The 27,615-nt window shown below is 41.0% G+C and overlaps 1 protein-coding gene across 7 annotated transcripts in view; it reads left to right on the plus strand.

Moving 5' to 3' along the window:
• LOC118273350 (transmembrane protein KIAA1109 homolog) overlaps positions 1-27,615 on the plus strand; it is a 39,247-nt gene that overhangs the window by 2,911 nt on the left and 8,721 nt on the right. For 2 of the 7 annotated variants that reach the window (XM_050696107.1, XM_050696108.1), the window contains exons 4-40: positions 304-5,400; positions 5,476-5,621; positions 5,703-6,214; positions 6,575-6,755; positions 7,393-7,554; positions 8,146-8,271; positions 8,945-9,044; positions 9,812-9,868; positions 12,214-12,306; positions 12,697-12,845; positions 13,271-13,451; positions 13,810-13,980; positions 14,424-14,635; positions 15,160-15,289; positions 15,574-15,804; positions 16,135-16,384; positions 16,703-16,837; positions 17,066-17,233; positions 17,576-17,753; positions 18,163-18,378; positions 18,736-18,882; positions 19,617-19,844; positions 20,193-20,315; positions 20,436-20,679; positions 20,830-21,047; positions 21,368-21,472; positions 21,736-22,021; positions 22,283-22,399; positions 22,650-22,729; positions 23,170-23,393; positions 23,731-23,865; positions 24,117-24,256; positions 24,801-24,960; positions 25,420-25,584; positions 26,206-26,404; positions 26,671-26,908; positions 27,179-27,386. In XM_050696107.1, coding sequence (XP_050552064.1) covers positions 304-5,400; positions 5,476-5,621; positions 5,703-6,214; positions 6,575-6,755; positions 7,393-7,554; positions 8,146-8,271; positions 8,945-9,044; positions 9,812-9,868; positions 12,214-12,306; positions 12,697-12,845; positions 13,271-13,451; positions 13,810-13,980; positions 14,424-14,635; positions 15,160-15,289; positions 15,574-15,804; positions 16,135-16,384; positions 16,703-16,837; positions 17,066-17,233; positions 17,576-17,753; positions 18,163-18,378; positions 18,736-18,882; positions 19,617-19,844; positions 20,193-20,315; positions 20,436-20,679; positions 20,830-21,047; positions 21,368-21,472; positions 21,736-22,021; positions 22,283-22,399; positions 22,650-22,729; positions 23,170-23,393; positions 23,731-23,865; positions 24,117-24,256; positions 24,801-24,960; positions 25,420-25,584; positions 26,206-26,404; positions 26,671-26,908; positions 27,179-27,386 — 11,512 coding nt within the window. The remainder of the gene's footprint in view (positions 1-303; positions 5,401-5,475; positions 5,622-5,702; positions 6,215-6,574; positions 6,756-7,392; positions 7,555-8,145; positions 8,272-8,944; positions 9,045-9,811; positions 9,869-12,213; positions 12,307-12,696; positions 12,846-13,270; positions 13,452-13,809; positions 13,981-14,423; positions 14,636-15,159; positions 15,290-15,573; positions 15,805-16,134; positions 16,385-16,702; positions 16,838-17,065; positions 17,234-17,575; positions 17,754-18,162; positions 18,379-18,735; positions 18,883-19,616; positions 19,845-20,192; positions 20,316-20,435; positions 20,680-20,829; positions 21,048-21,367; positions 21,473-21,735; positions 22,022-22,282; positions 22,400-22,649; positions 22,730-23,169; positions 23,394-23,730; positions 23,866-24,116; positions 24,257-24,800; positions 24,961-25,419; positions 25,585-26,205; positions 26,405-26,670; positions 26,909-27,178; positions 27,387-27,615) is intronic. The other 5 variants (XM_050696115.1, XM_050696111.1, XM_050696116.1 and 2 more) reach the window with 5 other exon arrangements.

A 27,615-nucleotide genomic window follows, 5' to 3' on the forward strand; every position in this document is an offset into this window, starting at 1 on the left:
AACACAATTTATCTAATGGGATTAGTACAAAAACAGTGTTTATTGTGACTCAGTTACTTTAGGTACCTACACAATAATTATAGGTTGCTGTTGCCGTCGTTTATTTAACGTATCCTTGAACTACAGGAAAATAACAACTGTTTGCTGTGATGTATTTTCGTAATTATGTCATTATGCTAATATAGAAAATAAATCGTAGGTACAACTGTAAGGAGAAAAGAACTCCTAAAGTCCGATTTTAATCCTTGTTCAACTAGTTAATCCTCTTTTATATTTATATTTGTCTGTTCTGTTAATTCGCAGACTTATCACACTCCGACACTCGGCTGTCAATCATGCTAAACGGATTCGAGCTACACTTCTATAACCGCTGCGACCTTTATAACGAACTTGAGAAACTCTTCGGTCTCGAACCAGTCATAAAGCAACAGAATGATGACGACTACACAGACAGGGACAAAGCCATGAACGATGCCAACGAGAAGCGACGCCGGGCGCAGGAGACTGTCCGCTCCGAGGCAGCCATGGCACGCACCTGGCGAGACCTCATCCCTGTCATCAAGATCGATATTTGCTCTGGAAGAGTAGTTTTCGGAAATAGATTAGTCCCCACAACATTGTCGATAAGCGTTGAAGAGTCCCACTTAGTGTACAGTACAAAGCCCCCCGCCTCCAGCCTCGACCACCTCATGCACTTCGTTAAAGCCAAAGCAGAAAACTGCAAAGTTATGCTCGCTCCCAGCCCCAACTACACGTCGATGGTCGACGAGCCGCCGCGGTACATGGGAGAAGGGTTCGTAGTGATGAGCTCCAACTATATCGAAGTCTACTTCTACATGGATGAACCAGGTCTAGTGCCAGAACAACCAGTACTACTACAGTTAGCTAATGGTGATATTGTAGAGTCAGCGCCGCCAATATGGGGCGTCGATATCAAATGTGGTAAAGGTACAGACTTCAGCTATGGCCCCTGGGCCGACCGGCAAAGAGACCATCTTTTCAAATTCTTCTTCCCACCGAACTATAAAAACTTAGAGGTAACCCCACAGCCAAAGCCTGGTGATATTAGACAAACGCAATCGTTTGACATAAGACTGTCTACTTTAAATGAAGCCACTATTGATATTTTATTCACAAAAAACAAGGAAACCAATGCGGTGCATATAAACATCGGCGCGGGTTCATACCTCGAGGTAACGCTCCCCTGGATCGTGTTACAAGACGGATACACGACAAAAATTACAGGGCAATTGTTACATTTAGAAGCGACGACAAGTCTACAGTACAGAAGTTTGGCCGAAAGTGAAACTTTAGAGTACACAGTCAAGTGTCACTACCCGCTCGTGTGGAACCACCATCAGTGTTGGCAGTTAAGTCTGACTGGATGTAAAGCCACCACACATCTAGTTTACACACACATAGACTTCTTTCAAGACCTCATAAACGATTGGTCGACAAAAGCTCGTCCCGACATTTTACACTTTGTACCTTACACCTGGAAAATATCCCTGCTGCTCAAAGAGTGTGAGGTGGTGACAGTGAGCAACCAATACAACTGGATAGACTGTAGTTCTACGAATCAGGAGAATAATCACGTAGCATTCTGTGGAGATCTCCTCGATGTCTCCTTTGATTTACCTTTCGTCGATTTCTTGCCAGATGTGATACCACTGAAGATCTGGGTGCAAGGCGAAGCTGTCGACATGAGCCTCTACCTGCCTGAAGTAAATACGTCAAAGTTATTACTTCTATCTCTCGATAAGAATATGAAGTTGGTGCCCTGTAGGTTAAAAGCCTCCAAATGGAGAAGAAAATGCGTCAAGTCACAAGGCTGGGTGGATTGTTGGTCTGTTCCTATTGTCGCTCTGAGCGTTAGATATAATTACCACCCCATTCCCCCACTGGGCCCTGAACCCCAGGCTGACATAACTACACCAGAAAAAGAAGAAATACTACTATCGCCTATGAGAATACCAAGGATGAGAAAACAACCTCAAATTAACTGGGCATTAGACGGAAATAATTTCGATAGAACGACACTACCCCCTGATAAAGTAAGCGTAGAATTAGAAGTAGGACCTTCCATCCTACTGGCCTATGGAACTATTATTACTAGCTTTATGAATTTACTAGAAAACATATTTGGCGAAGACCAAACATTTACTGACATGCAGAAATCTCCTAACGTAGAAACTTTTTACTGGTCCAGTGAAAATGCAAAAGTTAATGACAAGAGTAGTGTCAACCAACACAATGAGATATCGATAGATGATTCTACTGACTCGAGTAAAGGTCCGTTTGACCCCAGACACTACAGGCCCTTGGACGTGACTGTATCTATTATAATCCACGACATTCAAGCGCATTTAGTTAAAAATTGCAGTGAAAGCGAGCCGCCATGTCCAGTCATTCTTATCGAACGATTTGGATTTGAAATGGACAAAAGCTTTAGGGAGACCAAACTGCAACTACTATTGAGTCCTTCAATATTAGTATCTGCAAATAACCTGTCGCGATCCAATCCTATGAACTCAGGGGCCTTGTATCAAGGTCACTTGATGCTCTCTTCCTTCCAACTACGAGGGAACGGTTTCTTCAGTGATACGAACAGAAATGTTGAAGAAGACACCGTGGAGTACGCCTGGATGATGGAGCTCCAACTCGGTCAGTTAACCGGGCGTCTCACGTTGCCCCAACTGTATCAAATCATATCTTCCTTAGAAACGTTCTTGCTACTCATTTGCGATAGCGAAAATGAATTAGTTCCGCCTAACCCAGCTAAACAATGCCACCACGGAGTGAACAACGTGATGTGTCAGGAAACAGACCTCACTTTGAAATACAGATGCCCAACGGCAAATGAAATTAAATACAAGATGATACGAGTCGCGATTGATCTCATTGACATTTACATCGCAGATTCGAACACCACGCTACAGACATGGATATCGCCCGTCAGACTCAGCTTTTGTAATTTACACGGCTCGGGTTTCGGCACTGGTGTTACTGGTTTATTGCCAAATATAAAATTAGCTCTCTACACACAAACTAACATGCAAACAAATACTCATCATCACTCTAACGGAAGTAACAATAGCCAGAACAAACCGCCTGAAAGTGACAATTGGGTGGGTGTTGGTTCGGTTGCTTTAGGACCTCTGTTGATCGAAGCCGCCTCGTCACTGCCACAGACACCGAAAAATCTTCACTTAGTTCAACAGAAGTTCTTAAAATTACACGATGATAAAACAAAAAGGCTTTGGTTCCTGTGGCCTGTTGAAGGAAAGAGTTCGCAGTGTGGATGTACTGGTGGCTGCGCGTTCTTTGGTTCCAATAGGAATGGTCCTAACTTCTTGAAACCAAATCCAAATGACCTTAACGACGGTATTAACGTGGCCATGTTTAATATCATAGAGACGACACCTGGAGAGTACGGGTACGGGCAGAGCTTGTTGCACTCGGGACAGCTCGTGTTCCATACTCCCCCTTATAATAGTTTGAACGTCTGCCTCCAGCCAACCAATGTGGCAACATTAATACCATCGCCACTGCCGCAGAGCTTGAACAAATCTCCACAAAGTGCTGAACGTCGCAGTCTTACCAGAAGGTTCTCTTATACAAGTATGAGCAAAGGAAGTAACAACCTCTTGGTTTCCAGTACTAAAAGCGATGTTCCGTACGCTCGCTTAGTGGATTCGTCCGTACCTCTGGGCAGCACAAAGATTGACAGCGATTCAAAACTCAATAAGAGCATATTGAACGTGCCTCAGATGGAGAGTAGTGTTTCTGATTCAAAATTGGCACTCAGTTGTGGAGTCAAAGACGCGAAAAAGCCAGTTCCGACAGAAGCTGAAGCGTTTGCTGTACCAAAAGTACCAATGAGGAATGTGGCAGTGTCTGAGTCACACTATTCCTTGAATTCACAAGTACCACCTGAAGATACTCTTCCTCAAGAAGTGCAGAGAACTATGTCTATAACAAGCGAGAATCATTCCGAAGCTTTCTTCTCCGCTGATGAGGACATGTTCCCTAGTCGATCCTCAAGTTTGAAGCACTCATTTGGCAGTCGCCACAGTAATCCCAGAGATAAAAGTTCGTTCGGTATCAACGACATCACTAATGAGAAGTGGTCGGCGCCTAAATCTGAGCCAGTAGACATTCCAGATACAATAAGTAATTTGAGCACTGGCGTGCAACCAGACTCGGAAAGTGGGTCTGTGTCATCAACATCTTTCATTTCCGCGATCTCCTCACAGGAAGATATGACATTAGTAAATCTGCACATGCAAACAAACAAGCCCATAGTAGACTCTCCGCTCCTAATGGCCAGTTACATGCATAACTTGCCTCAATACAAATGTCCTAACTGGGGCACGTGCTCCTTACCTAGTGGGAGTGATGTGTTCACGTTGCCACTGTTTAAAAGGGCTGATGACGGTACTTTGGTATACGTCGGACAGAAATATCTGCCAAGCTTTGAACCACTTGGAAAAATTAACATCCTCAGATTGGTATCAAAGAAAGATCATAATAATCAAAATCAGCATGGACCTTACTCTAACTTGCCTCCACATTTTAATTCGCAAGTGAAAGCACATCCTTACCCACAAGGATGGTGGGACGTGCAACAAACTGTGCAAGACAGTCAAGAGAACACGACGGAGAAGAGTACTGCATCAACAGTTACCACCACAAGTGACTCTAAGAGCGGTTTGTTTGTGAAACTTCGAGGAGAAATCGATATCATGTTGACGCCTCTAGTCCTGGAAAGTACGCAAAAATTTGTCGAGTCCCTCACACCAGTGTTAGCAAATATACATCCTATAACAGTGATAAACCACTTGCGTCTGCTTTGTATATCGACTGTGTCCAGTGCTAACGTGCTGAAACAAAAGCAGTACGTCCAGAACTGGTTACCGCAGATGCAGGACCGAAGCCAGTCGAACCTGGTGTCGGATAAGGACGACAAATGCAAATTGGCAACGATACCGCATTCTAACGTGTATGAAGAGAGCATTTGTGAGTCGTTGCAAGCGACGGTCACCATTCCGAAGGTGAACATGATCTTCATACAGTCCTCGGTGGTGGAGGACATGATATCTTTCTCAGCTTTAGACAACATACAAGACTTGACTTGCGTATCACTGTTTGGAGTATCTGTCGAAAACATTATAGCGAAATATGTCAGTACGAGGAAGAATCTGGAGTCTGTGCAGCTGTACTACAGACCGACTCTAAGGGCTTTAGGAAGTAAGAAGTCCTTTGGTATAATGAAGGGGCCTCGTGCGTTGATATCCGCACAGACTTCTGGGAAGAGGCGGGGGCCGGAGAGAGGCGAGCCGGTTTATATTGAGGCTTCACAGCAGCAGTGTGAAGATACCACTATTACTTTGAATGTTGGTAAGTAGCCGTACTAATCATCTTGATCAATAATCTATGATAATTTCATATTTATTAATATCTTTGTATTTATAGGCAAAGTCCACGGTCAACTTCGCCGAATACGCAACGAATCTTCGCAACTAAAAGACGTAACGATCACTGGCATACCGTGCCAACATTCCAAGGTGTCATTCAAGTTCATTCGAGTTGACTCCTGTGCTAAAGGATGCGAGTCCATGGTAAGTCACTGTTCACTACAATTTCTATCTTAGATATGCAATAATAAGGTTCAATATTGAAACTGCTTATATTGTTTATAGTGTTGCCAAAATGGAACTGCAGCGGAGGGTCAGAAAGACAATCCTATAGGTTTCATCATGTTTGAATGTGGTCTTGAAGGCATTTCGATAAAAGTGTCGAAACACTCACAATCACACAAGCCACAGGCACAAGCTGAGGAGAAGAAACCATTGAGACCAGACAATGAAAGCTGTCGGGAATCCGTCAAGTCTGCTGAAGAGTCGAAACCTGATAAAGACAGGAGTACAAAAAGCAGGACCTCAGGGATTGAAGACCTGTTCAGAAAGAGGGATTCTAGCTCGAAGCCTAGTACTCCTAACCTTGGAACTGCCCAACCACCTCCAGTTCCACCTCCTCCCGAACCTTCAACTCCTGGGCCTGATGAACCCTCGAACAACGACAGCACAGCTACTGTGGTGCCTCTCAAGGACAATGGGAATACTTCATCGTGTGCTATCGACCTGAAGGTGGTTTGGTTCAACTTCGCTGCGCCACCAAGGACTCCTATCACGAAGAAGATTGACTATACACGGTAGGTTACATAGAGTTATACTTCCAGTAACAGTAATTTTGAGGCATCAAGAAACTCAAAACTCAAACTCAAATCATTTATTGCATTCATGTGTAGGTACATTAAGATGATACGGTACATAATTAGGAGCATTTGTCTCAACATGAAACCCGGTCAGGGTACGGCAACATACATTTCGACACATTTAGTATCCAGTCACTTAGTACTTATTATATAAGATATATAAAGAAATAAACAATAGTCTGTCAGTCTGTCCGTCAGTGACAGATGCTCCCTTAGTTTTGCTTCCTTAGAGTTTCCTTTAGTGTAAAGGTGCTAATACCCATCGCTCCAAGTCCTTAAATACCAATTACATTCCAGACTGGACTGGAACCTGTTAAGCACAGCGTCTCCCGCGATCAACGCGTGGATGAACCCGTGCAACCGGCTGGGGATCCGCGTGGTGGCCCTGTACCGCGCGTACGCCAGGCGGCTCACTGCCACGGCTGCCAGTCTCATGGCTGCAGCACTGGATCTTGCTCCTCATCATACACTGCCCAAGGTTTGTTTATTAAGGATTATGTTGTCTCTATGGTCTGCCTCGTTGGTCGAGTGGTCGCATGTGCGACTGCCGAACAAGGGGTCTCGGGTTCGATTCCCGGGTCGGGCAAAGTATTACTGGGTTTTTTTCGGATTTTCGAAAATTTTCGGTAGTAGCACGGAGTCTGGAATTGTGTCCAGTATATGGCAATAGGCTCACCCCCTATTACATGGGACTTATTACACAAAATGGTGAAAAGTGGGTGTACATTGTATAGCGGCATTACGTGCCGTAATGTGCATGTGCACCTCTGCCTACACCTTCGGGGATAAAAAGGCGTGACGTTGTGTGTGTGTGTGTTGTCTCTATGATTGGTGTTAACTTTTTTAAACAATATAGATTTCATTAAGCTTGTTGTGAGATTGCAAGATATGGGAAATAGTGCTCATTATTCACGCAAATCTAGATTTATTTTTTCCATCATAATCATATTGGTGGCAAAAATGTTCCTGGCAAATAAATTTGTTTATCGTCAACTACTAGTTTTAATATTTTTGCGGTTATTTCGGATGCCCAACCGAGTCATAATAAGGTAGACATTTTGTCACACATCGAATCAACAGTTTTAATATCAATTAAACTTATATTGCCTCTACAGAGTCGCTACGGTCGTCACACGCCGATGGCGAAACAGTTGCGCGAGGAGCCGTCCCTGCAGCTGTGCGCCGTACTGTTGCGGTACGCGTTGCAGGCGGACGCGGCCGCGGTGCAGGCGGACTTGGCTGAACGACATCTACCCTCACTGTCTACTTTGAGACAGGTAACTAACAATAACATGTTTTTTTTGGTTTTATACATATGAGATATATATCGTTAGAATAACGTCTGGAAAAGTGTGAGACAGATAAACATTTTTTTCTTGGTAATGTAACATTTAAGTGTGGGATAGCCATGCTTCGGCACAAATGAGCCGGCTCGACCGGAGTGATACCACGGCCTCACAGAAAATCGACGTGAAACAACGCTTGCGTTGTGTTTCGTTGTGTGAGTGAGGTTTCCAATCCAATCTTCCCAATCGCCGATTCCCGAACAACAATCCTTCAATTCCTAACCTCCAAAAAGACGGCAACGCACTTGTAACGCCTCTGGTGTTTCAAGGTGTCCATAGGCGGCGATTGCTTACCGTCAGGTGATACGTCAGCTCGTTTAAGTTTTTTTTTGTTTCATAAAAAAAAATACTACAAGTCTCTACGTAACAATATTTTACACTTCAATACAACTGATTCAAATGGAATAAACTAAATTAAATTCTTTGTTTTATCCTTCAATCCTACTGAAGTTTTATATTTTAATGGAACCATGAAAACTCTTCAAATTGATTGCCTATAAAAGGTTCATATTATTTTTCCAGGGTGTGATAGTGCTGAGCCGACAATGGAAGAACATCCTGTACACGCCGTTGTTACTGGAACATAACTATAAGAGCAAAGTGATGAAGCCACTTAATGTTACCTTCGCTTTACCTGATCTACTAGAGGTGAGGGGCTGGGGTCTATCCGGGGTCTGTCCGGGGTCATGCGGGGTCTACACTGCTTTGCGTCATATAGCTTTGTGTTGGATGGGGTCCAGTTCATTTAGAAAGTTGTATTAACTAATGGTTGTCATTATATCATCGTCATTTTGCTAGTAGTCTTAGAATTGTCATCGGTTATTTCAGGCCTTTCAGTAGTTTGTTTTTAAATTGTGAGTAATGTTTCATGTGTGTAAGTAAACTGTAAATATAACATCGCGCTTCTCAAATGAAGAAGCATATTAATAACGTATCCAATTTTTACCAGTTGTGTTATTGGTCACATTGTAATAAATATAATAATTGGAAGAACCTACTGCCAAACACGACTTACCTCGGCAAAGTCGGAATCGAAAATCCCATAACTACCCTTAGTACGAATTTGCGTGTACGTTCGGCGCCCGGATTGGCAGACTCGAATAAACCAACCAATCAGAGCGCCGAACGCGCGCTCGTTCAATTCATACTCATACTAAGGGTACAGTACTTTGTCTGCGAAACAAAGTAGAATTCCATGCACGGCGTTTGCGCTTGTAACCATTCCACCAGTAAGACAGGATTTATATGTATAAAAAACAATTTAAAACATTATAATCATCAATATTTTGTCTTAAACCTTTGCCAATGATCCTAATTACAGGATTCAGTAGAAGGTTGGCAGGAGTATCCTCTGGAGACTGAAGCCTTGGATGAGAACTGTCTCCTACTCAACATGGACGTCGATAAAGTCAACGTACCTGGTGAGTACAACCTGTATTTCATAGTAAAATACACCCTAAGTTCAAGGCGTTAAGGTCTAATTTCAAAGAAGTGTTGTTGATTTGTAGTATTGAAAAAGATCTTTGAAGTTTGATCTGATAGAAAGTTAAGCGAAAATAGTACTTATTGCTTTTTTTTAAAAGGTATAGTTTTATTTCTAGTTTATTCAATTTATTCAATTACCACAGTAAAATATAAATACAGCTAAATTCACAGTACTTTGCAATTTAATTTTGAAATATACATATGTATTTTTTATTCTTATTATTTAAATGACCAAGTTGAAATAGCTTTTATGGATTATAATTATTGTTTTTAAATTGTTTAGAGTTTATAGTCAACTATTATATAGTATTTGCTGTCTACTGTTCTAATTAATTGCCAAATATACCTTTAGAAATAAAAATGTACTAAATCTATTGCTGGGCCCACATGTCGAGAACTCGCCTAAGGAGAAGACATTAGATGACGAAAAAAATGTCGAGGACGGTTGAACCTGCTCATTATTCACGTTACGTGAGCTGATAAAATAGTAGTTTCAAGTCACAACCGGGGTTCATAATACTAAACTGGATACTCGACAAGTGATATCTTGTAGCCAATTGATTGTCAATTCAAATCGATATATCATAAACAAATTATTATAATCCGTAAAACAAAAGAGCCACTAACCAATGGTATATATGCATAGTATATAGTACGTTATATAGTATATAAGTCCACTAATGACGTTCCTGTATGGGTGAAGCGGGCGGCGCGGCGGCTAGCCCGCGCCCGCACTCCTTCCCCTCCACGCCGCCCTCCGGTTCGTACACTTACACTCACTGCTGCTTAGGACTTGCCGACCTTATTGCCTTCATAATAGAGTCGCTTTTCCTTTAACCAATACTGCGCAATAAGGTTCAATTTTGATTGAATTATGTCTTGTCTGCGAAGCTCAATTGTTACTCTAAATAATCCAATAATGTAGAGTAATGCTTGAGTGTCCATTTTATTCGTGAATATGGTCCACAAGTCCTATAAAGAGGTCGTTTGTTAAAATATCTCAAAATAAAAAACAAGAAAGACCCTTTTGTTGTTCAACTTAAACTTTAATGCTAAATTGGATAAATAAATTAATGATACAAAACAATACCTTATTCGCTTCAGAATAAGGTGTTATTTCTATTGTACAGTAATTAATATACAAACGACTTCACAGCGTTATACGTTTGTTGTCTTGTCTGTTTGTTCGTCTGTTGACAGCATGGAGTGAATGTAACTCGTGTGACCCTTCCCTTCTGTGACTTGATGTTTCATCCTTATTGTTTTAATGACAATCTTCCTTAATTGTTCTGTTTTTAATCGGATATTCAGACATTTCTTTGCCACTTAAATTAACTGAATTCTGGTCTGCGGTTATATGAGACACAATAGAAAACACATTGTGAGTTGAAGATAGAGAATAGTGTAATATCAAAAAACATTTGGACCGTGTTTGCTTACCTAGGTAGATGTTATGTATCTCGTTCTGCCCTACTCAAGCCGAGTCAAGCACTATAGGAAAAAATATAAATCATTCCATCAGTACTCTTAGTGCGAGTTTGCTTTACGTTTAAAGTAATCGAAACGAGAGCGCGTTCGGCGCTCTGATTGGCCGGTTCGAATAAACCAACCAATCAGAGCGCGGTACACTTTACGGTACACGATTACTTTAACCAAATTCGTACTAAGAGTAAAGATCTCTCGCTCACACTTATGCAAGTTGTGCGGGATAGTCACATTCTTTTGACGTGACAGTTCGCACGTTTGTAATGGCCCAACTATACCAGAAAAGTGGTGTTTGAATATTCGAAAGACCTCAGTAACTTCCCTAACCTTATGATGACTTCCAAAACTATTTATGTTTTGATTTTTTTGTCTTACCAATCCTCTTAATGTTTATGCTTTTATTTATTGTACGTAATAATATTAATTCACGTAATATTTATGTGCTTATTAGGATATATTATATTTTAGGAATTGGATGCTGCTTCGCCTATATACTTCGTGAGACATACTAAATTAAGTATTATGTTATCGGCTTACTCACGTAACTGTTTCACGAGGAACTGGACTAGTTTCAAGCCACAGTTTCGGGCGACAGTCGCTGCGTCATGTGTCGCGGAATGCTGCTCATGAATGAGCCTCTAGCATGGCTTGAAACTAGTCGAATTCCTCGTCAAACAGTGGCCTGAGTAAGCCGATAACATAATAATTAATACATGTTATTGCTATTTATATTAATCACCGTTTCAAGCACTGTTGTTTCAATTAAACGCGCAGTATATCTAATTCTAATCTTGATGTAATAGCTTGTACCATGTAATTAATTACACAATGCTATTGTTTTATGCCATATTTCCTTATCGAACCATGAGTTTGTGATAAGCTTGGTTCAATTTTATTTTCCTGGTGCTAATTAAAATTTAGTTAAGATTGATTGATAGATTTTTAATTGTTAATACAAAACACTATCCTATGAGAATAGGGTAGATGACTACTTTTTGTTTTAATGTCCTTCTTGTAGATCGTTTTAAAATATTACACATGTATTTTTTTTCTCACGGAAAGAAATATTTTCGAAGATATATCCATTTGAAATATCGTAGACATGACGTATTTGCTCCCACTCCTAAACTTTGATTCGTTTTATCTATGATCTTAGTCAGTCAGTCAGTGTGAACTTATACCAAACTTTTTTTTTCCCATATTATATTACCTATCTATGTATCTGCTGTTTCGCATGTTAGTGTTAGAGAGTTTGGTATGTTATTGTGCTATTAAATATTAGAAACGTATTAGGTATTAGAAACGTAATCTTATCTTTCCTCTCCATATTTAGAGCTCATGAAGATGCTATCGTTACATGGAAATCACACTTTCACATGTATACAAACTTAGCAAGCCCTTAAGTAAATAAAAAAGAGAAAACTTAAATGACACAATGAAACTACAACTTTATAGCCAACAAAATTAAATCTAATTTACAAACAAACAGTTATTTGTAATGATAACATCTTCAAACAACCTCTACGTATCATCAAAAGCACTTTTCATATTGTTGCACCACCCTGTATGACTTAACGCCCCGCCCACATTAGTGATGTGCTAATCCCGTGTCCCGAACAGTGCGGGGAGCCCAAAGCAGCCGAGCGAGCCTCGTGTTCCCTTCACTGCCATTCTCCACGAGGAAACCAGTCTTCAATGACGACGCCATCGCTAGTGAGTAGATACATTGCTAGTTTTGTTCCTGAGTTTATTATTATGTTTACTAGAGAACCGTCAATGTATGTTGTTGAATGAAAAGATTTCAGTGATGCATTGGATGTGTGAGTATAATATTTTGTGTAACAGCATCAAAGAATTCAGAAATAACGATAGTTGATTTGTTAAAATTTATCTGGAGGCTATCTACATCTGGAATTCTACAATTATTATATATTAATAATTATATTTATATTAAAACTGTATGCAGTTAATATAAAACGTGAACCAAAATTAATTGAATTAAAATACTTTAGTGCTATAACACATTGTAACAAAATAATAATTATGAAGTTCAGAATTTCAATGCAATACAACTAATCTCCCCCTCTCATCCCCCTATAACAGTAGATTACGGAACGTTGAAAGAAGACCTACCAACAGTAGGGTCCAACCCATCACTGTACTCGCCACACGGCAGCGATGAAAACATCAAGAATGATCGCGCCAGGGAAGACCTGTACCAGTGGATGGCCAAACAGGAACCTATTAAAGTGGTAAGTGGCATTCAAATGTTGGTTACAAGACTTGGGGGAAGTTCAAAGTATTTTGTGTCTTGTTCATATTGATATAAAGTTTAAAGTCCTTTGGATCTAGATCAGTTGACATAAAACGAAAACAAATTATTGACTTGACCCAAGTCTTTGTTACTTCTTTAGGCTTATGTTTGTGTTTATATGATATTTAAATAGTCTTTCAAAGACAGAAGCAGCTTCTGTAGTATTCAGTCATCAAAACACTGCACTATAGCAGTGACAATAAATTATCATTAACATAGTTGTATAACCACACACGGCATAGGAGAACGAGCACGCAACTAAACAACACTAGCGTTTAAGGCACACGTAGCATGATTGGCTCGCCTCATCAGCACGCACTAAACACGTCACGTCTAGAGTCTAACACGGTCATGTACTAACAGGAGCCAAAGAGCAAGAAGCCAATAATTCCTCCTTCGAAGATGAACCCCCGCGCGGTGGCCGCCGCCATGCCCGCCTGCAGCCTGTACCCGCTGCAGGGCTCGCTCATGTTGCTGGATGCCCATCTGGTCTTCCAACCCTTCCTCGCTGCGCTTGGGGTCTCGCCGCATCAAGTTACTCAGGGTATGTGTATTATTATACTTGTCTGTATTCAGGGTCAATCTCAATAGCCTATTCTATCGATTTTATAGATAATGTTTTGTTGTAAGCTACTTACAAAACGTATCAAAATTCTTTCCTTCAATTACTAAAGAATGATTATTGTGATTGACTATGACAATGAGTGAATAAGGCTAATAAATTAAATTGAGTAAAGTCTAATTTATCTAATAAGATATGTCTATTATTGACTTTGATTGTAACGTAGTATTGTTTGTAATTTCAAGTAAAACTCTGATAAAATATTTTGTGGAATTATTTATCATTTATTTTTAATACACAAAATGAGTGCTATAATAAATACATACTCATGTTACTCTAGGAGAATCGAAGAACAAGAGTGGTTCAGGCGAAGGCGTGAACTCAGGTCCCCCCGCACTGGACTCGCTGGGGTCCAAACTGTCGCTCGTGGCCTGGATGGACATGTTCCGCATCGACATCGTCGTCAGCGACCTCGCTGCCAGGGACCGGCGACATGCTGGGAAGGGGAAGAGTAAGTTGCAAATTGATCCTTATTGTTCATTTACTTAGGTAACAATTTTCTTTGATGTAGTTTGACTTGCTAACCTCTGATTTCAACCATAGTATTTAAAAAGTATTATTATTGCATTTGAAGCTGATTTCTTGAAGACAGTTTTAAATGTCATGCCAAATATTGCAGTTTCGTTCTTAGAGTGAGTTTTCAGTGTTACTGCCTCGTTGGCCGAGTGGTTGCAACTGCCGGGCAAGGGATCTCGGGTTCGATTCCCGTGTCGGGCGAAAAATTGCCTACATCTTAGAAGATAAAAGGCGTGACGATGTATAAATATCAAATTGAGATTTCATAAAAAAAATTACAGCAAATACTTTAAAATCAATGTCATATCTATATCACCCAATAACCTGTACCTACATTCTTTGCAAATAAATTATTATATTCTATTCTACGCTACACAGGTCCGCAAAGTCACGGCGCGATTCCATCAGAGACTCCAGCGTTCCTGTGCGAGAAGGTGTCGATCGACGTGGACCTGAAGAAGGTGGCGGACGTGGCGGTGGACGACCTCATCCAGCGACAGAACGTGCTGTACATCTCCCGCGGACAGCTCAAGAAGCACATCAGTACCATGCTCAACTTCAACATCAGCATACGGTTTATATCGCAGCAGGTATGTTGGTGTTACATACATTTATTTAGTGTAGGTGAAATATAAAGAGAGAAAGAAAGGCAGTCTATTTGCACCGTTGTGAAATATTACAGGCAAAACAAGAAAATAAATATTTAACTAACACGGTGCAAAAAAGCTAGTGCTCAGTTAAAATGCTTGTATTGTTTGTGTTTACTTTAGACAGAAGTAATAGGAATTAGTTCTAATACTTCGGTCTTTTCTCTCTACTACGAACATTCCTGGGCTAAAATTATTCGAATAAGACGATACAATCACTTACTTAAGATTTTTATCTTACACTAGCTGATGCCTGCAGTTTCGTTTGAGTGGGTTACGGAATTTGTGACTTTATTTTCTAAAATAAAAGCCTAAGTTACTCCTTAGTACATCAGCTACCTACCAATAAAAGTTCCGTCAACATCAGTTCAGCCATTTAGGAAACAAGCCAGACTAAAAAGATTCTTAAAAACCATTACACCATACCTCAACCACTTACTATAATCCGACTCGTAATGTCCACCCAGGTGAACATGCCGCTCCTCCGGCTGCTGCACCAGATCAGCAACATGTACCAGAACGTGAAGGACACGCAGATAGAGCTGCGCACGCAGACCAAGATATCGCATCGACAGAATAAACATACATCCTCCTCGGGTGAGTTACTTACTCGTTTTTATAAAAAAAAAATTGCTTCTCCCAGTGCCTTCGTCTGCGGTCCCATGGAATAAAAAGTGGCCTATGTGTTATTTTAGACCATGATCTACCCTTGTTCCAAATTTCATCTCGATCCCTTTAGCCATTTTGTCGTGATTGAGTAACAAACATACACACAAATTCACAAACATACGCATTTATAATATTATTAAGATTGTGGTTGAACAAGAGTTACTACTTTGTAGTATTAGATAATATTTAAATGATAACGTTTTTTCTTCTAGTATCAGACTTCAGAGAAAACCTGGTAAGCGTATCCTCTTTAGAGAAGGAGGTACAATACGCGACTCTGGAACCTAAATGGGACCTGATGGCTCCCACTCTGACTCCTGAGCTGGCTGCAGCAGTGCCCCAGTCCCTCAGCCAACAGAAACTGGCCCAGCCCACCAGGCCACGCCCACAGTCGTTTGCGCAAAAACTTAGATCTACCGGCAAGAGTGTTAAAGGAAAACTTGGTGAGTTGTTCTTTATGGACTATTTGCTGTATGTCCTTTAAATATTCGATTTGTAAAGAAGTGTTTGTGTTAATGGTTTTACTCTTCAGATGTCGTTAATCTTATAAGAGTTTGTCTATTCACTGTAGTTATCATGAATAAAACGTCACACTAACACTAGCTAATTATATTTTATTGGTGGGCAATAAAAACGGTGACCCCATTGAGGCTGCACAGCTAGTCTCGTAAGAAAATTGTAATAAAGATATAGATAGTAGCAGAATATTTAACTGTGTGTAACTGTAACTAACTCCATTAACAAATGAGTGAAGTATGTCTGTGTGTGTGCAGGCTACAGTTCACTAAACGAGGGTGCCCACACCCCGATGTACGCAGCGGGGCGCAGCTCCTTGGGCGCGGGCAGCCCGGGCCCCGGCGCGCCCAGCGCAGCCCCCAGCCCGGGCGGGGCGCTGCCCCCCGAGCTCAGCTCCCCGTCCGCCGACGCGGCCGACGGCAAGCTGGCGCCGCGCTGCTGGAGGACTGTGTACCTACTGCTGGACCTGTACGCTAATATGCCTGATGCAGAGACTATTACGCACAGGTATGTACTGAACATTTTTTTGGAAGGCAAGTCTAACAATGAGGTTAACGGATGCACAATCTGCCCCCAATCCTTAAATCCTCATTCCTCAAACCCCTTTAAGGCCAGCATTGTACTTGTAACTCCTCTAGTGTTGCGTGTATCCATAGGCGGCGTCGATTTTTTGTCATTAAATGATCCATCTCTTGTTACAGTATTCCTTAAAAAAGTCATAGTTTATATATCTTCAGAGAAGTATTTGTCACCTATTCGATTAAAGACTTTAAACTTTGGTTGTAGCGTAACTAAATTATAAGTATTTTCCTTTGCATGATGCAGGTTCTCAGTAACGACAGACCTGCCAGAACAGTACCGCCACAGCCGGCCCCAGCGTCCAAGTTCCCGCGAACAGAACACCAGCAACTCCTCATCCAGCGCAGCCAACATGGGCATGGTCGTTGTTGGAGTCGCCAGGTAAAGAACCATAACATAACTTTTATTTTCAATTGAATAATCTGATTTTTGTCATTTTTCTTTACACAATGTCTGATAATATCCCTGTTATGGTAAATTACAATTAGATTTTGACACATAACACATTCCGGATGGAAAATAACGTCAATTCACCCGTTAATTATAAAGGCATTGATGTAAAAAAGCATTTGGCTCCTATTACTATCTGGTATTAATTATGTTTATTAGGATCCACCGCACTCGTCTCCTGGCATCCCTATCTGGTCTAAAGCTAGAAGCCGAGATAACATCCCTCCAGGCTTCGCTATCAGCATCGCGATCACGCCAGTGGTCACTTACTGGTAACCTGGGAAGGACCATGATTGTACTGCTAGAAGGAGTCGCTCCGAACCATCAGTGAGTATTATTTTATTTTGCTCAAGTTCATAATTAACAATCCTGTACAAAAAGAGATTTGTCATAATCACCACGCTTGGCAAGCAGGTTGGAGATCGTAGTTTAAAAATATCAAGTTTATCAGAGAACGCTGTTGCCTGATCTGTGTTAAATATGTAGCTTATTAATCTACTCTTACGATACCCGCGGGAAGAGTAAAGGTGGTGACAAACATACCCTCTGTTTTCATGATACGGCTGTTGCGCCAGTTGCGCAAGTGTTATTACTTTTGCGCAAGATGCGCAAAGACTATTATTACTTTTACGCATATTGTTTTTGGTGACATATTTATATTTTTTCTAGGACGGTGGTTCGTGTGAGCGTGGGCAAGTCTCAAGCGTTATACGGATGGGAAGCAGGTAGACCCGGCGCCACTGCACTGCTCAGTGTGGGGGGAGTCAGGGTGGACCTGCCACAGCACCCCGTGGCACTGCACGGGGTCATGACTCGGTCTAGTAGACAGCTGTCGTCTACGCTGCAGGTATAAATAAAGAGAATAAGAGGATATCTAAAGAATCTAATGATAGGTCTAATCAAAGATATAATTATAACATTTTTAGCGGGTTGTTTAATAGCAAATAGCAGTTGCTTTTTGTACAATTCTGACATTTTGATTTAAGAGTTAATATTAAACGTAAATTATTTAGAGATATGAAGAATAAAATCGAGACAAAATATTTTACAGTAGAAAATTTAGAGATATAAATAGATTGCGGGTGTCCATGGGCGGTGCTGATCTCTTACCATCAGGTGACTCGTCTGCTCGTTTGCCACCTATTCCATAAAAAAAGATATGAAGAGTAAAATTCAGATGAATAATTTATAGTAGAAATATTACACAATAATGAGATTCTGACTCAATATTTAACTTTTCCTCCTTCTTCTTACAGGAATTAGGTGTAACCCGTACATCATCTCGTCTCTCCCGTACGGGTCCCAGCGGTCCATCGTCAGGTCCGACGGGTACTAGTGGAGGGGCCGGTGGGTCAGGGTCCTCGTCTGAAGGATCCCCGGCCCCCGCACCCCGTCCCCCTCGCGTGCCCAGACCACCCCCTGCGCATCCCCTGCTAAACCCACTGCATCTACACTTCTCTATTGTTTTACAAGTAAGTTTTGTATTATATGTATAAAAAGTATTGAATAATACGGCTATCATCATCATCATCATTATCATCATCAGCCGAGAGACGTCCACTGCTGAACAAAGGCGGCTATACGCCAGGAAAAGCTCAAGTAGTTCCAACAACAGCCCACTACTGGACTATAGGTCTCATTTATTATTCTTACAAGATATTGCATAGCTTGGCAAGTGGGTTAAATATTGTAGTTGAAAAATTACAGTTTTACCAGAGAACACTTCTGCCCTGTCTCTTTGATTAAGTTACATAGTCCCTTGGTCGACTCATAAAATATTTGTGTAAAACAGTATGGGTTGTAACTAATGTATCCTTCTCTTGTTTTAGAGCCTGAGTGTGACGGCAGCCCTGCTACCGTCTCTACAGGCGCAGTACAAGATGGAGCAGGTGCAGAGCTCCGGCGTCACCGGCAACAAGGCGCAGTTCACTGTCGACCTGCAACAACACTCGCTCAGCTTCGTTACTAAGCTGCAGGTATGTAGGATTTTTAGCATTTGATTTTGTTTAGGTTTCTTGATGTTAAGATTGACTTTGTTAATCAACTTCTAAAATAAGGAGGTTTTTAGTTTGACTTTGCGATTATTTTTCGATCCGATAATTATTTATAGAAAGGTGTGTGGTCACCCACTATAATTCAGGAGCAGCTAGGGTTGCCAACTTTTTTTACAAGAAATAAAGTATATTTAGGTCTGAGAAGGAAAGTAAACAGTATTTTAGAAAAATTAACAGTATTTTATTTTTTTTTTTAAATATGTGTGAGCGTCTAACATTTAACACTGTGTAGTGTTAAGCATTTTGAAAACAGTATTTTGTATACTTTATTATTGTTCAACAGTAAAAAGTATAATTTAGTGAAAAACAGTATAATACTGTTTTTAACAGTATAGTTGGGAACCCTAGGAGCAGCTAGGCTTATTAATCGACTACAAAAAGAAGTAGATTTTTCAAACATAGTTTGAAAACCATTTTCGATTGTAATAGTTTTGATCGCGTTTTGACAATTGGATAGTAATATTTTACACTAGTTTCTGCCAGCGGCTTAGCTTTTGTTCCTGTGGGATAAAAATCCTATTACTTAAGTCAGTTCATGTTTCAGCTGTATGTATACTAAATTTCATCAAAATCTGTTGTACAACGTGATTGACGGACAAACATAGCATTGAAATGAAATTTGCCATTTATAATATTGGTGTGGTATACCGCTGCAGGTGGCGGAGGTGGGCGCGGCGAAGCTCCCCGCGGAGGCGGCGGTGTGGCTGCCCGGCGTGCACGTGGCCGGCCGCGTGCTGGAGCAGCGCGGGGCGGCGCGCAGGGGGGGCGCCGTGCTACGGGCGGGGAGGTACGTCGCCGCCTCCGCCGACATCGGACTCTTCGAGCACACGCTCTCCACCGACCTGCTCAACCATCTTGTGTTCGTGCAGAAGGTCTTTATGAAGGTATGTGCTTAGTTATATTGACTAGAAAACGTCTGCTGAATGAAATAGCTTGTCGCGTATCATACTAAGGATTAGGGAATGAGTGTGGGGCACAACGAATGCATTGTAACTACGACGCGTATTCATGAGACGGCATTCGTAGTGCGCCAGAGCCGTATTAGTTGCACGCGCACTCAACATTAAGCATACTCGAAATCTGTTAATATGATATAGTGCTTATTGTTACTAAAGAATTATTATTCTTCTATTGCCATCATTTTCGTAATAATCGTTAAAAATCATCCTTTTCTAATCATAGACATCCCCACTTTCTTCTCAAATAATGACACATATCTCTTGATTCTCTAGGAAGTGAACGAGGTAGTTCAGAAAGTATACGGCGGTGAGAAGCCAGTGCCTCTCTGGAACGAAGAAGAAGCGTCGACATCAGCTCTCAGCAGGATCCTATTCTCACTTACTATTAGGATAAAGGTACGTTACACACTAACACAAACATTCTCTATTTAATAATTTATCTCATGAGTTTTCATTCTTTATTAATATGGTAAAAAGTTGATCCCCATACATTAACAATTTTGTCTTCTGTCTTAGCGTATACAACTAACTGCGACGACTCCAAGTAACTCAGCGGTGAGATTGGAGACAGGCGCCGTAGAGTTCGAGATATCGAACCGCGTGCAGAACGTACAACAACCCACTGAGCCACACGAAGTACGATTGTTCGCTAGAGCTCAGGTCGACGTCAACCTTAGCTTAGGACAATTGATCCGAAACGCAATGTTTGAAGAAGCAGAGCCAGAGTTCCAACAATATGCTTTCTTCAATACTAGGATATGTAAGTAACTTTTAGATATTTTGTCGCTAACTTACGTATTAATTTCTCTTTCTAATTAGCTTAACTCTTTACAAAATATCAACAAATTGAAGAATTTCGTAGTTGCGCTTACTTGCGCAAAATTTTGACTAACTTGCGCAATTCTTTCAGCGATGCGCAACGCCTTCCAAGATGAGATGGTATGCGGTGATGACAAGGAAGTGGTACTGATCACCTTAAAACGACCTCTGATATACATACAGCCAGTTGCTGTGGATAAAGCTATACTCGTCTGGCTAAACTATAAGAATGCGTATGAATACTGGAATGAGAAGAGACTGAATCTTAATAAAGAAGTTTTGACGGCTACGCAGCAAGTTTTTGAGAAGGTATGTGAATTTTATCAGTAGACCTACTGTATTCCTACATGATGTATTTTTATATACGACTATTAATTTTATTTATCAATCAGACAAGTTGGATTCTAAATTAATGATCGTTGTTAATTATTATTTTATCGGTTTAAACATGTAACTGTAAAACACAAAACGAAGCGATTGTCGCGGAATGCTGCTCAGGAAAATAAGCCTCTAGCATGGCTTAAAACGAATCGAGTTTTACGTCAAACAGTTACGTGAGTGAGCTGATAGCATAATATTTGATTTAGTATGTCTCACGAAAGGTATAATATAATAATCGTTGGTTCCAGGTTCAACTGACGTCACAAATCACTACACCACATCTGAGCACATTGTTCCTGCAGCTCAATGTGGATGACATTGGAATATGTTTACCGCTAAACCAACCACCTATGGTAAGTTTCATTTTAAAATAATATAAATAGTAATCAAATTATTCTTTTTGATTCCAATCTGGAGTTTTCTTTGTGTTTTTATTTCCCTGTTCATAATACCACACTATAACTTTTTCTTGTATTCTGAGATAATAATTTGTGGATCATACAAATATTTGTTCCATATTGTTTGGCGTTCGATCTCTCGACATTGTTCAGTAACTAGCCTTCTAATTTTTACTTCAATGATATACCATTTATTTATAACATGCGTGTATATACAGGCACGTTGGGGCTTGGGCCGTGGTGCTTGGGGTGCTTGGTGTGGAGAGGGCGAAGCCCGAGGTGCTGTAGTAGTGACCCTAGAGTCCACACACATCGGTGCCTGTTCTTCCGGGGCTCTGGTCTCCAAAGGCCGCTTCGTAGGCCTCTGTCTCCGCTTCGCAGACGACTTTGAAGCCTCACTAGATGATTGGAAGCCTCGAGCTGATGAACCAAGCCTCAACGTCTGCTGTGTCTCTGAAGGAACCTATGAAGTCTGCAGCAGGACTACCGCTGCTAAACATAATGGTAAGCTCACATTTATGTAAAACTAATGCCCGAATACTCGAACGCCACTCAATTTTAAGACGCTCTCAAATGTAGTTCTGGCACTATCAATTCGTTATAAAATGACAGAGATAGCACGATATTTAAGTACAACTTAAAATTGAGTAGCGTTCGAGTATTCGGGCGTAAGCCTATTACTGTTATACCATTTGAAAATCAACAAAATTTGGTTTTCAGCCAAATCTAAATTATAAAATAGATAATGAATGCTTCATATTGCAGAAAACGCTAAATGGTTCCTAAACGTATCTTGGCAAATGGAAGGCGTGGACATTCACCTAGACGTGAACGTCGGCAAACAACTGTCTGCTTTAGGACACACGCTTACTATGCTAACAGGTAATATTATCATCACATCATATTATACCACCTGATTTCTTATCACCAGGCTATTTTTTCTGAGATTTGGCTATCATTCAATCATTCCATTTTTGAAATGAAAAAAACTTTGTACAAAAATAAATTGAAAGTTTGAAAGACCCATAACACTCAAACAAAATAAAAATTGAAAGTGTTAAAAAAGGAAGCTTTAAGCCTTATGAGTGAAAATTAGATTGTATTATCTTAAAAAGTATTTTTACGTGTTCAGGATATGAAGAGGAAGATCCCCTCAAAATGGATTATGAGAGTGATCTAGACGACGAAGCTGACAATAGCAAAGATTCTCAGGTAAGAATGAAACAAACGTGTCAACTGTCAAGTAGCTATGTTAGTTAAGTATTTAGTAGTTTAATACTGCCTCGTTGGCCGAGTGATTGCAAGTGCGACTGCCGGGCAAGGGGTCTCGGGTTCGATACCCGGGTCGGGCAAAGTGTTGCTGGGCTTTTTTCGCTTTTTCGAAAATTTCTTAGTTACTACTGAGAAATCGAAATCTTTTCTCAGTTACTACTGAGAAATTTTCACGGAGTCTGGAAATGTGCCCGGTATATGGCAATAGGCTCAACCCCTATTACATGGACCCACAACATAAATAGTGAAAAGTGGGCGTACATTGTACAGTGGGATTACGTATCGTAATGTGCACCTCTGCCTACCCCTTTAGGGATAAAGGGCGTGAAGAAATAAAAAAAGAAATAGACTAATAGTAACTGTTGTCCTTCACCCACCAGGAGAGCATAATCCTCCGCCGTAAGTACACGGACCACCTGCCGGCCTTTGTCTTCGACACCAGTATCGATGCCAAGAAGCGGTCCAAACTGATTGAGAAAGAAATGAACGAACAAGCCAAGATCATCAACGACCTCCGCACTTTGGGCGCCAGTCATACTACCATTGAGTATGAAATGAAGAGGCTACATGATTTGGAGGCGCTCGTGTTTAAGGACTTTAGACGGTATGTTGAGTGGTATAGAGTTTATAGTTGAATGTAGTAGATTGTATTTAAGGGTTATTAAGCGTGGGTCCTCTTATTAATTCTTCAAGTATTCTAACTAGTTTAGTGTGAATCGATGACTAGATTACTTTTCAAGGCATGCGCAATTTGTTGCGCAACTTAGCGCAATAAAGTCAAAGTCATCATTTATTTCAATTAAACTACACGTAGGTACTTTTGAAATATCAACAAATAAAGTAACAAAGTCAAGTCTAGTCTGTCAGTCTGTCCGTCAGGTGTTCTTCGAATGAAGAAGAACGAGCACGAAACTCCATTATATTGTCTTCATTTTCCACAGAGATATGATTCAGAAGCTCCGTCGTCAAAGCGTGCGAGCCAGTTCCATTACGAAGGGTAAACTGGGACTAGGTTCCAACAGGAGCAAGTCTTTCGTCGTGCCCTCGCCACCGCAGGAGAGGAAGGACTTTGAAGGGTATGTACTGTATTTATTACTTTTTATCATGAACCCGTTTACGGCCATCATTGATTAGAGGCGATAGGGTTATAGTTATTTTGGGGACATTTTTTAAAGTTAATTTGTCCGTCAAATTTCCAGAAAACCTCTTTTCACTGTTTGGTTGTAAACTATATACATGTATACATTGAGCTGGTAATAAAGAATTATTCTATGATTTTTATTCTAGAATTAATTAGAGGAATATTTTACGTATTTGTCTGTCACAGTGCTATAGAACCCAACCTGACCATGTCTCCGGGTGTGGGCGACTCCGGCGAGACCTTACTGCTAGGAGATGAGGACAACAGACTGGCTGACATCATTGAAGGAGGCAGCTGGAGTTCCATGGAGAGTGAGCCGCTTACAGGTCAGTGCAGGCTGTTATTTCAGTTGGTATAACTTATCTATACTAATATTATCTATACTATACTAATATTATAAAGCTGAAGAGTTTGTTTGTTTGTTTGAACGCGCTAATCTCCAGAACTACTGGTCCGATTTGAATAATTCTTTTTGTGTTGGATAGTGCATTTATCGAGGAAGGCTATAGGTTAAAAAACATCACGCTATGACCAATAGGAGCCAAGCAGAGCGGGTGAAACCGCGCGGAAGTACCTAGTAATGTTATATGTGTTGTTCCTTGGACTTTGTCGGCAGTTAGACTAAATTTGTTATTTTTTTTTTAATTGACTTTGGCTCTCACATTAACTCTTAATGTCAAACTTGCTTGGCTCTTCTACTTTTTCATTGTTGGACGTTTTAAAAGAGACTACATATATATGATCTCTGAGTTTGGTGTTGCTTCTTAGTAGTAGTTATATAGATATAACTACTATTATTAACACCGTGAGGTGTAGAAGTAGTACTTTGTAGCATTACAAAATTTGATTGATCAACATATACCCCCCCAGGTCCGTCCCGCTCGGCGTCCCTGCGCGGTCCGCGCGCGTGCGCGGGCAGTGCGCGTGCGCTGTCCACGGCCGCCGTGCAGCGACAGAGCTCGCTGCCCGCGCATCCCGACCACTGGCCCGACGAACTGGAGGGCGTCGAGCTAAGGAGGAAACCTGACATGTTAGTATACATGACGTTTAAAAGTGTTTAACCATTAATCTTTACTGATTTAGTACCCGAATTAAATACCAAACTTATTATGAAGAAAGGTCTGCAGCAATTTTTTATGCTGCTATTTAATAGCAACAAAGCCCTTAAAACGACCTGAAGCGCACCATCGTATAAACATTGTGCATCATGTATCTTAAGCCCTTGTAACAAAATTGAGCGTAAAATTTTTGAAGACCACTCACCAATGACGATGACAGAATTAATTAGTTTATTGGGCATTCGAAAATATGTTATGATAGGGTGATATTTCGAAACTTGTAAAAATAGAATCATACAGTATTTATGATTAGAATCAGCGACACCAGTGCTCATTGTCATTCGAAAACATATGATGCAAGGTGCTATTTCGAAACAAAACACTAACAAATAGATGTATAAAACTAACACAAAATATCCTACCTTCAACAGCAACGTCACGCAATCAGAAGGTCTGAGCTCGGAAGGTAAGGCGAGCAAGGCGAAGACCGCGGAGCCCAACATCGACTTCGAGCTGGACGTGAAGGTGTACATCAACAGTGGGAAGTGCGTGCTGCATACCAAGGAGCCCAGCAAGGAGGACGATAGTATTAAGATGTGAGTTTGGATCCTTATTATTTTGTAAGTTATTATTCTGCGACTGCCTCGTTGGTCGAGTGGTCGCAAGTGCGACTGCCGGTCGGGCAAAGTATTACTGGGCTTTTTTCGGATTTTTGAAAATTTCTCAGTAGTAGCACGGAGTCTGGAAATGTGCCTAGTATATAGCAATAGGCTCACCCTATTACATAGGACTTACAACATAAATTGTGAAAAGTGGGTGTACATTGTACTGGCATTACGTGCCGTAATGTGCACCCCTTCGGTGATTAAAGGCGTGAAGATATGTATGTATGTTATTATTCGTATGATGGAGAGATGTCGATAATTTTTACTAGCCAAACTAGTAGACAGATTACCTGATAGTAAGCATTTAGATAACGACCAGTGCCGTCCATGGACAAGCGCAATACCAGAGGAATTTTGGAAGTAAAACGTAATAAAAATGTGATTTGTAGCGTGTTTTGTTTCTTGATTTTATTTTCGGCACTGTTCTGAAATTGAGAGGTTCAAAGGTTCATAATAATGATATGTCAGGATTTAAAACTTAAAATCGTGAACTTTACATGTTACTTGTGGAGTTGGTTGATGATTTTGATGATTTGAACTTGTATCTCTCAGCGGTCGCATGCGCGTAGGCCGCTCAGCGTCAGGCGGGCTAGCAGAGGGCGCGGCGGGCGTGGCGGGGGGAGCGGGGACTGGAATGGGCGTGCCCGGCGGGAGCAGCTCCCCCCCGGGGGCGCGGCGGAAGGCCGCGCATGCCAGGCATGTTCCCGTACTGGACCTCACCGTGTTCCGGGTGCCCGGGCTGGACCTCAAGGTAATAATACCATTCATTCTTACTACCCTATGAAACTCTACTTGCTTCTTTCTAGTTCAAAACATAACTTCACCCCTTTCAGTACCCAGCATGATAAACAAAGGTGCATTTAAAATATATTCCCCGTTTTCACAGTACCTAGTATTAATGCTTTAGCAATTATTACACATTCGTCTAGACAAACACCAATAATAATACTTTGATCATCTGATAATTGAGTTTTTAGGCACTTACTTGATGAAAATATTAACAAATCTTATCCACAGGTTCATTACGAATCCAAAACGCTACCAGAAGAAGCGACATCCCCTCAAACAATTCCCCCCCTCCCCTCCTTGAACGTGGGTCCGCGTAAGGTGGGCATCAAGAAGGCGGCGCTGTTCGCCTGGATCACGCTGCAGAGCATCCCCGAGGAGACCATCATCAGTCCACACATACTCGAGTTCTTGGAACAGACCCTGGAGCCTATACCCACTAAAGCTTCCTTCTCCACTCCTACACCTGGTGAGTAAAATGTAGATTAGTGATAAATTTCTGATTCATTCATAAAAATATATAATTGCTATTTGATTTCTAGAGATACAACAGAGTTTTTTGTCTAAAAAAAAACATACTACCGCAAACTGTTCATACATTTTTAACTTTATTACTGTAGAATAAGGTTGTGTATTTAAGAGCTTTGGGCTAGCTGAATATTATGGTAAACTGTTCCTTTATACTGGTAAGTGAAAGAAAAGACAAGAGTCTACTAAATACTTGACCTTTCTCCTGTAGAAGCGGAGAGCGGTTCCCGTTCCCGTTCGGTAGAGGGCGCGTCGTACGGGCAGTACGTGTACGCGTCGTTCCCGGTGGACGTGATCGTGCACTTCCACATGCAGCCGTCCACGTTCCGCTTCAGCTGCCTGCCCGCCTCGCGCGTCGAGTGCCTGCTGCAGCTGCCCAGTCTGCAGATCGTCTTCAGCTCCAAGCGGGCCAGCGACGAGTTAGTATCCTAGCTATGTGCACAGATTTCGATAGACAGATGCTCTTGGGTGTAACTTAGCATAAAGTTTCTTAAGATTACTCAATGAAAATAGACCAGTATATTCTGATAATATAATAGTAACTTTGACAGTTATAAGAAAAAGTTGCTCTACGAAGAATGTGTAGAAAGGAATCAAAAAATTATATTCTGAAAATGTGATATTATGTCTATTAAACTAGATTAACTA

The sequence above is a fragment of the Spodoptera frugiperda genome, chromosome 1, assembly GCF_023101765.2.
Source record: "Spodoptera frugiperda isolate SF20-4 chromosome 1, AGI-APGP_CSIRO_Sfru_2.0, whole genome shotgun sequence".
In the NCBI taxonomy this organism is placed as follows: Eukaryota; Metazoa; Arthropoda; class Insecta; order Lepidoptera; family Noctuidae; genus Spodoptera; species Spodoptera frugiperda.